This window comes from Nerophis ophidion, linkage group LG10, assembly GCF_033978795.1.
Source record: "Nerophis ophidion isolate RoL-2023_Sa linkage group LG10, RoL_Noph_v1.0, whole genome shotgun sequence".
NCBI classification, from domain to species: Eukaryota; Metazoa; Chordata; class Actinopteri; order Syngnathiformes; family Syngnathidae; genus Nerophis; species Nerophis ophidion.
This window is the reverse complement of record NC_084620.1, coordinates 53,316,981-53,331,441: the sequence shown is the minus strand read 5'-3', so window position 1 is coordinate 53,331,441 and position 14,461 is coordinate 53,316,981. Positions and strand designations below refer to the sequence as shown.

General features: G+C 43.5%; 1 protein-coding gene across 2 annotated transcripts in view; it reads right to left on the bottom strand.

The window, feature by feature from the left end:
- The window catches only part of mkln1 (muskelin 1, intracellular mediator containing kelch motifs), a 37,901-nt gene that overhangs the window by 9,500 nt on the left and 13,940 nt on the right, over window positions 1-14,461 (bottom strand). For both annotated transcript variants that reach the window (XM_061914107.1, XM_061914108.1), the window contains exons 11-15: window positions 11,527-11,748; window positions 11,330-11,459; window positions 6,258-6,405; window positions 3,603-3,717; window positions 1,394-1,533 (exon numbers count right to left, since the gene is read on the bottom strand). In XM_061914107.1, the coding sequence (XP_061770091.1) occupies window positions 1,394-1,533; window positions 3,603-3,717; window positions 6,258-6,405; window positions 11,330-11,459; window positions 11,527-11,748 (755 nt within the window). The remainder of the gene's footprint in view (window positions 1-1,393; window positions 1,534-3,602; window positions 3,718-6,257; window positions 6,406-11,329; window positions 11,460-11,526; window positions 11,749-14,461) is intronic.

Here is a 14,461-nt window from a genome sequence, read left to right as displayed (position 1 = left end):
CACAAAGGTGAGTTTTGTTGATGTTGACTGCCAGCTAATCGATGCTAACATGCTACGTTAATCGATGCTAACATGCTATTTACCGGCGGTGCTAAAGCAGACATGGTACAGAGATGTATGGATAACCTGTAGATGCATTTGCGACTATATTACGTTTCCCTCCACCCACATTTAATGCGAAAAAAACACTTACCAATCGACGGATTTAAGTTGCTCCAGTGTCACAAGATGCAAAAGTCCTGATCGTTTGGTCCGCACATTTTACCGGCGATGCTAAAGCAGCTATTCGGCCATGCTATGGCTATGAATAGCGTCAATAGCTATTCGCTCAATAGCTTCAGTTTCTTCTTCAATACTTTCATACTCCAACCATCTGTTTCAATACATGCGTAATCTGTTGAATCGCTTAAGTCGCTGAAATCCGAGTTTGAATCCGAGCTAATGACACTATATCTTGCTGTGCTATTCCCATTGTTTGTTTACATTGGCAGCACTGTATGACGTCACAGGGAAATGGCCAGTGTCTTCGCAGAGAGCGAAAATAAGGCACTTTAAAGCTTTATTTAGGGATATTCCGAGACCGATACAATTTTGAAAAAAACTTCAAAAAATACAACAAGCCACTGGGAACTGATTTTTATTGTTTTTAACCCTTTTGAAATTGTGATAATGTTCCACTTTAACATTTTCTCACGTTTCTCTCATTTAAACACTCTCAAAGTTCAAATCTTGGTGGATTTAAACAAATAAGTACAGTACACTACTGTATTAAACAATGGAACCAAAGATTAAAACCTGTTTTTTAGGGCTCTCAGATTTTTTTTTTTTTAATCATAAAGCCCGCAGCATTTCCACACAGAACCAGGGTCACACAATCTTTTTGGGCCTTAAATCCTGCACTTTGTGCAAGAGGGCATTAGTTTCCAAATTTTCATCCATATTAAAAACTTGTTCAGAATGATACGCCCATATAAATCTGTATTTATAATTGAATCACTTGTGTATTTTTCAACAAGTTTTTAGTTATTTTTATATCTTTTTTTCCAAATAGTTCAAGAAAGACCACTACAACTGAGCAATATTTTGCACTGCTATACAATTTAATAAATCAGACACTGATGACATAGTGCTGTATTTTACTTCTTTATCTCTTTTTTCAACCATAAATGCTTTGCTCTGATTAGGGGGTACTTGAATTAAAAAATGTTCACAGGGGGTACACCACTGAAAAAATGTTGAGAACAACTGCTTTAGCGAATCAGGACGCAGAACACAATGCGCGTTCAAACGCTGTAAAAAAGTCTGTAAGAGCGAGGCAGTGTAGAGTGAAGCGTGCGGTAGCGAGGGAACACTGTCGGTGAAAAGCACTGCATGCACTGGAGGGCTCACAGACCTGTACTTCCTGATGAGGTATCTGCAGTGGCGGAGGAGGTACTCCTTAGAGGGTCGGCACAATTTGAGCGACCAGAAGTCATCCAGGCGCATCTTTGGAGAACAAGATTTCCCTGGGTTGCCGCCAAATAAGTAATGCACCTGAGAGAGCAAACACTAAATAGTTCAGAATCATGCTGAGTTGTTACATGCTGTTTTTTCTGCAAATACAATACTTCAGTCTGGCTTTGCATGATAGCTAACAAAGGAATATACCAACTTTAACCACAGAGGGCTGCACCATTTGGAGAAAAAAATACCTCATTGCGATTTTTCTCAACATATAAATGCATTCTTGTGTCAAGGTATTTCACATTAGAACAACATTTCCATTCATTGACTTCTTCCGCTAATCCAAGGTCGCGGGGGCAAGATCCCAAGCAAGGAAGCCCGGACTAATTTTGACTTGAAAAAAATGTTTGGCTTTATGCAGACAGACTTGGACTCGGAGCTTGTGTCAACATCATGCTCTTAAACTGAAGGAATAAACTATACAGTGATTATAATGTCATGTAATCCTGCAAGAAACTATTTCAACTTTTATTTCTCATTACTTTACAATTGTTTACTACTGTCATTGGAAGGTAAATAACTGTGTTACCCTAAAACAAAAAATACAACAAACTCATCTATGTAAGCAAAACTTTAACTGGAAGTGCACTTTTCCCCAGTTAGAAAAATAAGTTTTTTTTTGTTTGTTGCTATCACGGCATTCTCGCTCCTTCATATGTGCCCATCCCATTTGAAGCTGAAATATTACCACCAAGGAACGTTCGGATGTTTTTCTCCTAATTTTGGTCAGAACTTGTCACTGGCGAGTAGGGAGGCACTCTGTCCCACTCATACTTGCCAACCTTGAGACCTCCGATTTCGGGAGGTGGGGTGTGGGGGGTGTGGTCGGGGGTGGGGCGGAGGCGTGGTTAAGAGGGGTGGCGTATAATTCACCAACTCGAGTATTTCATATATATTTCATATATATATACAGTATGTGTGAAATACTTTACTTTCAGTGAATTCTAGCTATATATATTTATTTTATTATATATAGAAATAAAATAAATAGTTGAATTTCCGACGGCACCTATCAAATACACAGTAATAAAAACACAGTTCTACTAACTATACTGTGCTTGCTGGTTACTAAAAAAACAACAACACTTACCTTTCACTATTTGAGTAACCTCTGTTCTGCCATTTGCGTATTGGCGAACAATCTCCGAATCCGGGAACATCCTTCACGGATTTGTTGTAGACATCCGCAAATGAGAACGGGATGTTGCTTCCAGCTATCAGCATAGCCATCTTTGTCTAAGCATAAGATACACCATCGGGTCTCCATTTTGCGAGGTGGGCCATAATACTGGGTTGTGAACGATGCTGCGCTGCAAACACTTTGTGCTTCGCTGACCGTTCATGGCTGAGTATATCCGTTCGGCCGCCGTGTTCAATGGAGAAGTTTGTTCTACAAAATTTACAGGCAACATGCCCCTTCCCCTTTCAAAATCTCCTGGATAAACTGAAATTCTTGTTTCCAATCGTTCTGGAACTTGCAAGCGTATTTCTTCATTTTGCTCGTCGAAGGTATAATATATTGGGTAGAGTCAATAACCAGGCGACGTGATGAAGTTACGTCTCTATACTGTGGGCTTCAGAACAACAGACTCCCTAATGCATGTTCCTTGACTGCACTTAAATGTACAATATATTTACATTCTATTCTATGTACTGTACAGTAGATGGCAGTATTGTCCTGTTTAAGATGGTCACAACATTGAGTCAGGTCTGGAGCTGGAGGGGGCGTTGCCTCCAGCTACGCCTGAATTTCGGGAGATCTTTGGGAGAAAATTTGTCCCGGGAGGTTTTCGGGAGAGGCGCTGAATTTCGGGAGTCTCCCGGAAAATCCGGGAGGGTTGGCAAGTATGGTTCCGCTTCCTGTGTGCTCTCCGTCCACCCAGACAAAGATTGTGCATGACTGAGAAGAGGGCTCACTGTGTTTAGATAACAGTGGAATTAACAACACAGAGTGAGACCTCTTTCTCTTTGAAGCGAAACATCAACAATTTTGATTGGCCAACATGTCTGTCATTCACATGCCGGGAGAAAAAAAAACACTGCTTCCTCTTGAATGATTTGTGTGGCAGTAATTAAAACCTTGATGAGGCGCAGGTTACCTTGTGCATCTCGTCGTAGACCAGCTGGTGTGCGAAGCGTGGACACGGCTCCTCCTCCTGCAGGACCTTGCTGGGGTTTTCTTTCACGACCTGGTCGTTCTTGTACACGCAAGACCTTGGATGGGTAAAAATAAAAAAGACATGGCACTTTGAATACAGACTTGTGAAAGGAAACATGGGCCATAATAAAAGCAACAGCAGTTTGTTGACATGGTCATTTGTGTATATTTGTATTCTTTTGATGTTACCTAACAGCTGTTCTGGTCCTTTTGTTGTATGTATTGACTACATAAAACTTTGATAAATCTTGCTTGTAATAATGGCTTTGGCATTTCGATAGTGAGTACAGTGCATAAAAATCAGCTACAATTGTTAACATGGCGAAACGATTTAAAAATAATAATAATAATATATATATATATATATATATGTATATATGTTAATACTAATTAAAAAATAACATATTTGTTTTAGATGTATGTATACATTGATTGAGACGATTTAAAGAAAACCATATTGTCAGAGCAAATTATGTACATTAAATAATGGCGACATGGTGACCACCGCCAAGGTTATCTTGACAGCCTCGGGTAAACCCTGCCTGACTGCCAAGCCCTGCTACCAGAGGCATCCAAAGAAATAAGCACAGAGATGGCTGACTGCCATGTATGAATGTGCCCACAGAACTACCAACATCATGGCACAAGGATGAACAACCAATATCATCAATCTTATCTACACCTTTTTGCATCTCACTGCCTATAACTGTAGTGCGTTCAAAGACCCTTAGTTGAAGTTACCAACAGAGGTGTCACTCGGTTTTAAAGACATGGTGCTTTTAATAATTGTATATTAGTCACAACAGTGTATTGTTATAATAACAATAATAATAATAATAATAATGGATTAGATTTATATAGCGCTTTTCTGGACACTCAAAGGGCTTCCCAGAGAAGTGAGAATCCATCATTCATTCACACCTGCTGGTGGTAAGCTACTTTCATCATTCATTCACACCTGCCTGTGGTGGTAAGCTATGTTCATCATTCATTAACACCTGCTGGAGGTAAGCTACCTTCATCATTCATTCACACCTGCTGGTGGTAAGCTACTTTCATCAGTCATTCACACCTGCTGGTAGTGGTAAGCTACGTTCATCATTCATTAACACCTGCTGGTGGTAAGCTACGTTCATCATTCATTAACACCTGCTGGTGGTCAGCTACTTTCATCATTCATTCACACCTGCTGGTGGTAAGCTACTTTCATCATTCATTCACACCTGCTGGTGGTAAGCTACTTTCATCATTCATTAACACCTGCTGGTGGTAAGCTACTTTCATCATTCATTCACACCTGCTGGTGGTAAGCTACTTTCATCAGTCATTCACACCTGCTGGTAGTGGTAAGCTACGTTCATCATTCATTAACACCTGCTGGTGGTCAGCTACTTTCATCATTCATTCACACCTGCTGGTGGTCAGCTACTTTCATCATTCATTCACACCTGCTGGTGGTAAGCTACTTTCATCAGTCATTCACACCTGCTGGTGGTAAGCTACTTTCATCATTCATTCACATCTGCTGGTGGTAAGCTACTTGACGGAAGCGTGGCTGCCAGTTTGCGCCTATGGCCCCTCCGACCGCCGCCCATCATTCATCATTCATTCAGCAGTGTGAGCGGCACTGGGGGCAAGGATGAAGTGTCCTGCCCAAGGACACAGCGGCAATGATTTGGATGTCAAGAGGTGGGGAGCGAACCTGCACGGCCGCTCTACCCACTCTGCCCTGTGGTAATATCCATAGCAGTTCATCTCTACTTCTCTCACAAGTAAAGGGAAATTAGGTGAATATATTTTAAGTCATATTCTGATCACTTCTATTGAATTTGTTGGCACTTTTTGGAGAAATAAAACTACCCTTTTTGTTAAACAAAAGCAAATAATTGTTTCTGAATGTTAGTCCTATTTTTTAAATAATTACTTTTTAGTGCATGGAAACAGATGAAGTGTGTGTTTATGTAACAGATGAAGTGTGTGTATATCCTCCCTAGTGGAGGATTAAGGAAGTGCTTTTGATTGATTGTTTGATTGATTGATTGATTGAAACTCTTATTAGTAGATTGCACAGTACAGTACATCCATCCATTCATATTCTACCGGGTATTCCCCTTTGGGGGCGCTGGTGCCTATCTCAGCTACAATCGGGCGGAAGGTGGGGTACACCCTGAACAAGTCGCCACTTCATCGCAGGGCTAACACAGATAGACAGACAACATTCACACTCACATTCACACACTACGGACAATTTAGTGCTGCCGATAAACCTATCCCCAGGTGCATGTCTTAGGAGGTAGGAGGAAGCCGGAGTACCCGGAGGGAACCCACGCATTCACGGGGATCACATGCAAACTCCACACAGAAAGATCCCGAGCCCGGAATTGAACCGACTATTCAGGACCTTCGTATTGTGAGGCAGACGCACTAACCCCTCTTCCACCGTGAAGCCCATATTCCGCACAATTGACCACTAAATGTAACACCCGAATAAGTTTTTCAACCTGTTTAAGTCAAGGTCCACGTAAGTCAATTCATGGTGGCTGTTTCGATTTTTTCTCTGGCAAAGAGATGGTAGTCAGCGAGTGTAGAGTCCTACCAGTTGTTCCGGGCGATGTCGTAGATCCAAAAGGAGTTGCGGACGTTCTCCTCGCGTTTATCCTTGTCCTTACTGAGGCCTGACAGGACGTGGATCTCGTTGAGCTCAGGGTCGATGGTGGCTCTCTGGGTGAAGCCGGTCATTGGCACTAGGAAGCAAGGAAGCGACCGTCATTATTCAAAAGTACAACACGCTAGGTATGAAAAAGATTCAAATGAGCTGCATTAATTATCACACTTGTTTCCACAGTGAGAAAAAAAACTAAAACAGCAAGCAGCAAACGAGCAAAAACAGCCTGCCGACATGGCCATTTTTTATTTTCCTGAGAAAATTCTCCTGAAGGAATCAATAAAGTACTATCTATACATCTTTGGCAGGGGTGTCCAAACTTTTTCCACAGAAGGCCATTTTAATATTTTTCATTTTCAAACCATAACAAAATATATGGATTTTTTTTTAATCCTCAGGGCTCCTGGGGAGCATTGTGGGTTCTCTAAAATGTTCAAAATAAGTCAAATTATTTTTTATTTATTTATTTAATGCTTACAGTAAATCTCTATATCAACTTGAGGTTGATATAAAGTAAAACAAATAAGGTTTTAGGCCTTTTCTGTCAAAGACAACTTTGCTTTTTATAGTAAAACTGAAATATGCAGTATTTGGATGGATGGATGGATGGATAGATAGATAGATAGATAGATAGATAGATAGACAGATAGTACTTTATTGATTCCTTCAGGAGAGTTCCTTTATTTAGCAATTAAGGCCTTCAAAGATCAATAATGCAGGACACCATTGATTTTAATTATTTAATATTTTTGAGTAATCACAGTGAAAAGTTAAATAAAATCCTACTAAATATATTTGAGAGCCAAAAGATACCCCACTCATAAAGTGATACGTTTTTTTTTTTTTTTTTTTTTTACTTTTAACACTTAAATTTCAAAGATCAACTTCCGATACATCTGTCGATTTTAAGTTTGAACTATAATTTTGTTTGTTTTATGCTCTCTTGTCAAAACTTTGATGTTTTTCTATGGCAACCACACAACATACGCAATATTTTTTCCACTTAAATCATTTTAAAGTGATATTTTTTAAGTAATAATTCATTATAATATAGATTTTTTTGTCCTTTTTTTTTGGAGCAAAGGAAAAAAAAGAAAATAAAGACAAAAGGAACAAAAAAACTGCCTGCATGGCAGCTTTGTGTAAACATTGCCACTTTTTCTCATTAGATTTCACCTCATTCCACTTTTTTTTAAATGTTTTTTAAAATGTGTGCAAAACTATCAATTTTGTAATTTTTGCAGGATGTGTGGCGGGCCGGTAAACGATTAGCTGCAGGCCACAAATGGCCCCCAGGCCGCACTTTGGACACTCCTGATCTATGGCAACAAGCACTGACGGACAGAGTGCTCAGCATGCATATTCATCCCGATTTTAACAGCCTTTATTTGCAATACGTCTTTACGCTCAATAAATACTTTTCATAATTAACACATAAATACAACTGCTTCACTTATTAATAATAAGCCTTTCCAGCATGCTGAATAAAGAAGCACGTCAGGGACACAAGACAGAGAGCTCCATTGATTTAGCTTACGCTAACAAGCTCATACTCCACACCCTGAGGGGAAATACATCTTTACCCTTCTAAAGTGCAACACTGTAAATACTTCAGTTAGGATTAACAACTTCAATTCACACTGTGGGGAAATAAATATTTACCCTTTTAAAGTGCAAAACTGGTAACTTAATTTAGGATTAAAAGCACTACTTTAGTGTAACCTTTCCTTTTATTTTACTGATGTATTAAACATGAGGTCTAAAGTGTGTTATTTTTAATGCTTGGATAAGAAAACCTAATCACAACTGGGTGCAATTGTGCAAAATTCTCTCAATCAAATGTAGATTTGAATGCATTGTTATGGATTATTATATACATTTATTTTGACTGTGGAACTAATAAAGGATCACATTCATTGTTGTTGATGCAATGCCAATAAATACTATTCTAGTCTGACAAAGTGACTGTGATTGATTAGAAGACCAGTCAGTTTAAAACATGAAAAATATTTGCAGTTACATTTGAAGAATTTGTATTTATTATATGTATTGTATTTAATGCAATTCAAGCTATCGACAGATGAAGTCTTACTGTGTTTTTAATGCTACGGTAAAAAAAAAGGAATGATCAGAATCAGATGCAAAAACCCATGTCTTATATGCCAACCGTTCTCATAAATAAATATCTAATAAAAAAGTAGCATGCACTGTTGTTGTTTATGCAGTGGCATAAACAATTCAATGCTATGTGGGCCCCTGCCAACATCCTAGGCACTGCTTTAAACATGTTTCATATTGTAAATGGCTTTAGAGAAAAGGGCTATATAAATAGATTTCACTTCTTTGGACTGTGACGGTTTAAAAGAGGGTTTCCCCAACCTTGATTGAGGAAAAAGTCCCACAGGTACACATGATGTATTTGTTCTGCCCGTCACTTTGAATATCAACAAAGACTTAGTTTGTCCAAAAATGACTTTTCAGAAAAGTCTTCCACTAGATAGCCTAAGTAGAGGATGAATTCCATTAGCTGCATGTATGCTGCTGAGAGCCATTTATAGGCCAGAGAGAAAGTGCTTCCTGTCTTGTCCTCTACCTTGCAGACACAGAGAGTGAAGGCTTCTAACTGCCTGCAATGGCAATACAACCGCATTTATCATCCAAAATGTTCACTACCACGTGTCATTGTGATGCAGGGGAAAGCAACAAAACACCAGTTTTCATGAAAAAAACCACATCATCTAATCAAAGCATGAATGTTTGGTTTTAGAGAGCGATGGAAAAAGTATGCAAACAGTGACATCAAGTGGCCAACTGACGCAAAGACGCTGAGTTTTGTTTTGCAAGGCCAACACGGACTTTTCCAATAGGGACAATTTACCCTACATTCCAGACAATAAGTCGCTACTTTTTTCCTACCATTTGAACCCTGAGGCTTATAAAACGGTGCTGGTAATTTATGGATTTTTCTTTGCTGACGGCAAACAGTTTTCATTAACACCTGCAAAGACACTGAATAGGTGCGCTACTGTTTGTGCTACGGCGCCATCTTATGGACGTGTTAGCTTGTGAATGCCTAAAAGTGTTTCCTGCTGTTCAAAAGTTTGGACGGGAAGTAGAAGTGGTGTTCTGTCTTCTAGCCGTCCATAGAATTTCTACTCGTGTTGATTCATCATGACTCCAAGCAACGTTTTTAAGGTTTACAATATAACTAAAACAATTCTTACTTACTAAAGCGTCCCAAGTGTGATTTCTGTAGGAGTGTTTTCATGAACATGCTATCGTAATGTAATGACGCTAGCGTTGTGAGCATTCTCTAATATGATAACAGGTTTACGAGTGTCTGTGTTAGTATTATTAACTTACAATGACATTCTTTTTGTATTGATTCAGTTTCACAAATTATTTAGTAAATTCAGCAAAACATCAGCGTGGAGTTATTGAGTCTGTTAAACTGATTGGAGAGCTAGCTTGAGCAGCTAGTGGGTCCAAGACCATGACTTCTGTTTTGTTTGATCAGCCGTTTTACTGCCGTGTTACAAACACCATTTGGAAATATGGTATAGGTATGTAAATTAACATTTACAAAATATTTCTTTGTAAATAACACATTTTACAATGTATATATCTGCGGCTTATAGTCCGGTGCGGCTAATATATGGAAAATGTTTTTCTTCTAAACTGTAGTGGGTGCGGCTTATATACCGATTGTATTTTCCAGACTATATCCTATAGTTTGGAAAATACAGTATTTGTTGTGTACGTAGTTATTACTGGAGGACTCGCCTGGTTTTGAAGGAAGATTCAAATAAATCATACATTATTCTTTGTCATTTGCTAAATGTGTACATTAGTTTGTGAATCAGGCATTTTAAATGCATATTCTAAGTTATAAGGTTTCACTCCATTACACATTTTTACAGTGACCAAATTAAAATATTCTTGGATTGTGGGTGATTTTAGACCCATCCATCCATCCATCATCTTCCGCTTATCCGAGGTCGGGTCGCGGGGGCAGCAGCCTAAGCAGGGAAGCCCAGACTTCCCTATCTCCAGCCACTTCGTCTAGCTCTTCCCGGGGGATCCCGAGGCGTTCCCAGGCCAGCCGGGAGACAGTCTTCCCAACGTGTCCTGGGTCTTCCCCGTGGCCTCCTACCAGCTGGACGTGCCCTAAACACATCCCTAGGGAGGCGTTCGGGTGGCATCCTGACCAGATGCCCGAACCACCTCATCTGGCTCCTCTCGATGTGGAGGAGCAGCGGCTTTACAGTGAGCTCCTCCCGGATGGCAGAGCTTCTCACCCTATCTCTAAGGGAGAGCCCCGCCACCCGGCGGAGGAAACTCATTTCGGCCGCTTGTACCCGTGATCTTATCCTTTCGGTCATGACCCAAAGCTCATGACCATAGGGGAGGATGGGAACGTAGATCGACCGGTAAATTGAGAGCTTTGCCTTCCGGCTCAGCTCCTTCTTCACCACAACGGTGAGGCGTTCGGGTGGCATCCTGACCAGATGCCCGAACCACCTCATCTGGCTCCTCTCGATGTGGAGGAGCAGCGGCTTTCCAGTGAGCTCCTCCCGGATGGCAGAGCTTCTCACCCTATCTCTAAGGGAGAGCCCCGCCACCCGGCGGAGGAAACTCATTTCGGCCGCTTGTACCTGTGATCTTATCCTTTCGGTCATGACCCAAAGCTCATGACCATAGGTGAGGATGGGAACGTAGATCGACCGGTAAATTGAGAGCTTTGCCTTCCGGCTCAGCTCCTTCTTCACCACAACGGATCGATACAACGTCCGCATTACTGAGGACGCCGCACCGATCCGCCTGTCGATCTCACGATCCACTCTTCCCCCACTCGTGAACAAGACTCCTAGGTATTTGAACTCCTCCACTTGGGGCAGGGTCTCCTCCCCAACCCGGAGATGGCACTCCACCCTTTTCCGGGCGAGAACCAAAGTGTAAAATAACAATGGAAAAGGTTAGTGTAGAGGAAAAAGGTATCTTACCCATGCCCGAGTCCTTCTTAGTACCATCAGATATGATCTCCACATGGTCCCCATCCACGTCGTAGCTGAAGAAATCATTGAGGTAGGTCTTTGACCTCTGACCGCCAAACACATAAAGACAGCGGTTTCTCTGCCAGAGAAAATGTGATTAACATGGAGGATTCTTTCCAACAGAGCAATATGTCCTCCAGATTTACAGTGTGGAAGAGCATGCAGTGTCCAATACGGGACTGGATGTCCTCTGGGCCGGCGTTGCAGGAGTCTTCCCGCAGGAGGCTCCAGGTACCGGCTTGGCAGTGGTAGGCGTAGAGGCCGCTGAACTGGGGCTCCGACGTGCGGCTGTCCTCCACGCTTCCGTTGCACGTCAGTATTCGCCCGCCGAAGGTGTAGATCATGTGCTTTTCAGAGTCCATGCACATCTTAGGACAACATGAAGGGCAAAATGAACTGCTTTTACTAAAACAATCACATGACCCAGAGGCACTTCAGTCTGGAGCCCCATTAGGCTACTCTTTATTTCCCTGAATCAACCAAAATGTGGGCGTATTTTTAAAGGTTCCGCGGCAAATATATAAGCCGTACAGCCATGTGGATCGATATTATACTTTGTACAGCCGTGTAAATCGATATTATATTTTTATAGCCGTGTGGATCAATATTATACCTTGTATGGCCGTGTGGATCGATATTATACTTTGTACGGCCGTGTGGATCGATATTATACTTTGTACGGCCATGTGGATTGATATTATAATTTGTACAGCCATGTGGATCGATATTATACTTTGTACAGGCATCCATCCATCCATCCATCATCTTCCGCTTATCCGAGGTCGGGTCGCGGGGTCAACAGCCTAAGCAGGGAAACCCAGACTTCCCTCTCCCCAGCCACTTCGTCTAGCTCTTCCCGGGGGATCCCGAGGCGTTCCCAGGCCAGCCGGGAGACATAGTCTTCCCAACGTGTCCTGGGTCTTCCCCGTGGCCTCCTACCGGTTGGACGTGCCCTAAACACCTCCCTAGGGAGGCGTTCGGGTGGCATCCTGACCAGATGCCCGAACCACCTCATCTGGCTCCTCTCGATGTGAAGGAGCAGCGGCTTTACTTTGAGTTCCTCCCGGATGGCAGAGCTTCTCACCCTATCTCTAAGGGAGAGCCCCGCCACACGGCGGAGGAAACTCATTTCGGCCGCTTGTACCCGTGATCTTATCCTTTCGGTCATGACCCAAAGCTCATGACCATAGGTGAGGATGGGAACGTAGATCGACCGGTAAATTGAGAGCTTTACCTTCCGGCTCAGCTCCTTCTTCACCACAACGGACCGGTACAACGTCCGCATTACTGAAGACGCCGCACCGATCCGCCTGTCGATCTCACGATCCACTCTTCCCTCACTCGTGAACAAGACTCCTAAGTACTTGAACTCCTCCACTTGGGGCAGGGTCTCCTCCCCAACCCGGAGATGGCACTCCACCCTTTTCCGGGCGAGAACCATGGACTCGGACTTGGAGGTGCTGATTCTCATTCCGGTCACTTCACACTCGGCTGCGAAACGATCCAGCGAGAGCTGAAGATCCCGGTCAGATGAAGCCATCAGGACCACATCATCTGCAAAAAGCAGAGACCTAATCCTGCGGTTACCAAACCGGAACCCCTCAACGCCTTGACTGCGCCTAGAAATTCTGTCCATAAAAGTTATGAACAGAATCGGTGACAAAGGACAGCCTTGGCGGAGTCCAACCCTAACTGGAAATGTGTTCGACTTACTGCCGGCAATGCGGACCAAGCTCTGGCACTGATCGTACAGGGAACGGACCGCCACAATAAGACAGTCCGATACCCCATACTCTCTGAGCACTCCCCACAGGACTTCCCGAGGGACACGGTCGAATGCCTTCTCCAAGTCCACAAAGCACATGTAGACTGGTTGGGCAAACTCCCATGCACCCTCAAGAACCCTGCCGAGAGTATAGAGCTGGTCCACAGTTCCACGACCAGGACGAAAACCACACTGTTCCTCCTGAATCCGAGGTTCGACTATCCGACGTAGCCTCCTCTCCAGTACACCTGAATAAACCTTACCGGGAAGGCTGAGGAGTGTGATCCCACGATAGTTGGAACACACCCTCCGGTCCCCCTTCTTAAAGAGAGGAACCACCACCCCGGTCTGCCAATCCAGAGGTACCGCCCCCGATGTCCACGCGATGCTGCAAAGTCTTGTCAACCAAGACAGCCCCACAGCATCCAGAGCCTTAAGGAACTCCGGGCGGATCTCGTCCACCCCTGGGGCCTTGCCACCGAGGAGCTTTTTAACTACCTCAGCGACCTCAGCCCCAGAAATAGGAGAGACCACCACAGATTCCCCAGGCACTGCTTCCTCATAGGAAGACGTGTTGGTGGGATTGAGGAGGTCTTCGAAGTATTCCTTCCACCTATCCACAACATCCGCAGTCGAGGTCAGCAGAACACCATCCGCACCATACACGGTGTTGATAGTGCACTGCTTCCCCTTCCTGAGGCGGCGGACGGTGGTCCAGAATCGCTTCGAAGCCGTCCGGAAGTCGTTTTCCATGGCTTCCCCGAACTCTTCCCATGTCCGAGTTTTTGCCTCCGCGACCGCTGAAGCTGCACACCGCTTGGCCTGTCGGTACCTGTCCACTGCCTCCGGAGTCCTATGAGCCAAAAGGACCCGATAGGACTCCTTCTTCAGCTTGACGGCATCCCTCACCGCTGGTGTCCACCAAGGGGTTTTAGGATTGCCGCCCCGACAGGCACCAACTACCTTGCGGCCACAGCTCCGATCTGCCGCCTCGACAATAGAGGTGCGGAACATGGTCCACTCGGACTCAATGTCCAGCACCTCCCTCGTGACATGTTCAAAGTTCTTCCGGAGGTGGGAATTGAAACTTTGTCTGACAGGAGACTCTGCCAGACGTTCCCAGCAGACCCTCACAATGCGTTTGGGCCTCCCAGGTCTGTCCGGCATCCTCCCCCACCATCGCAGCCAACTCACCACCAGGTGGTGATCGGTAGAAAGCTCCGCCCCTCTCTTCACCCGAGTGTCCATAACATGAGGCCGCAAATCCGATGACACAACTACAAAGTCGATCATGGAACTGCGGCCTAGGGTGTCCT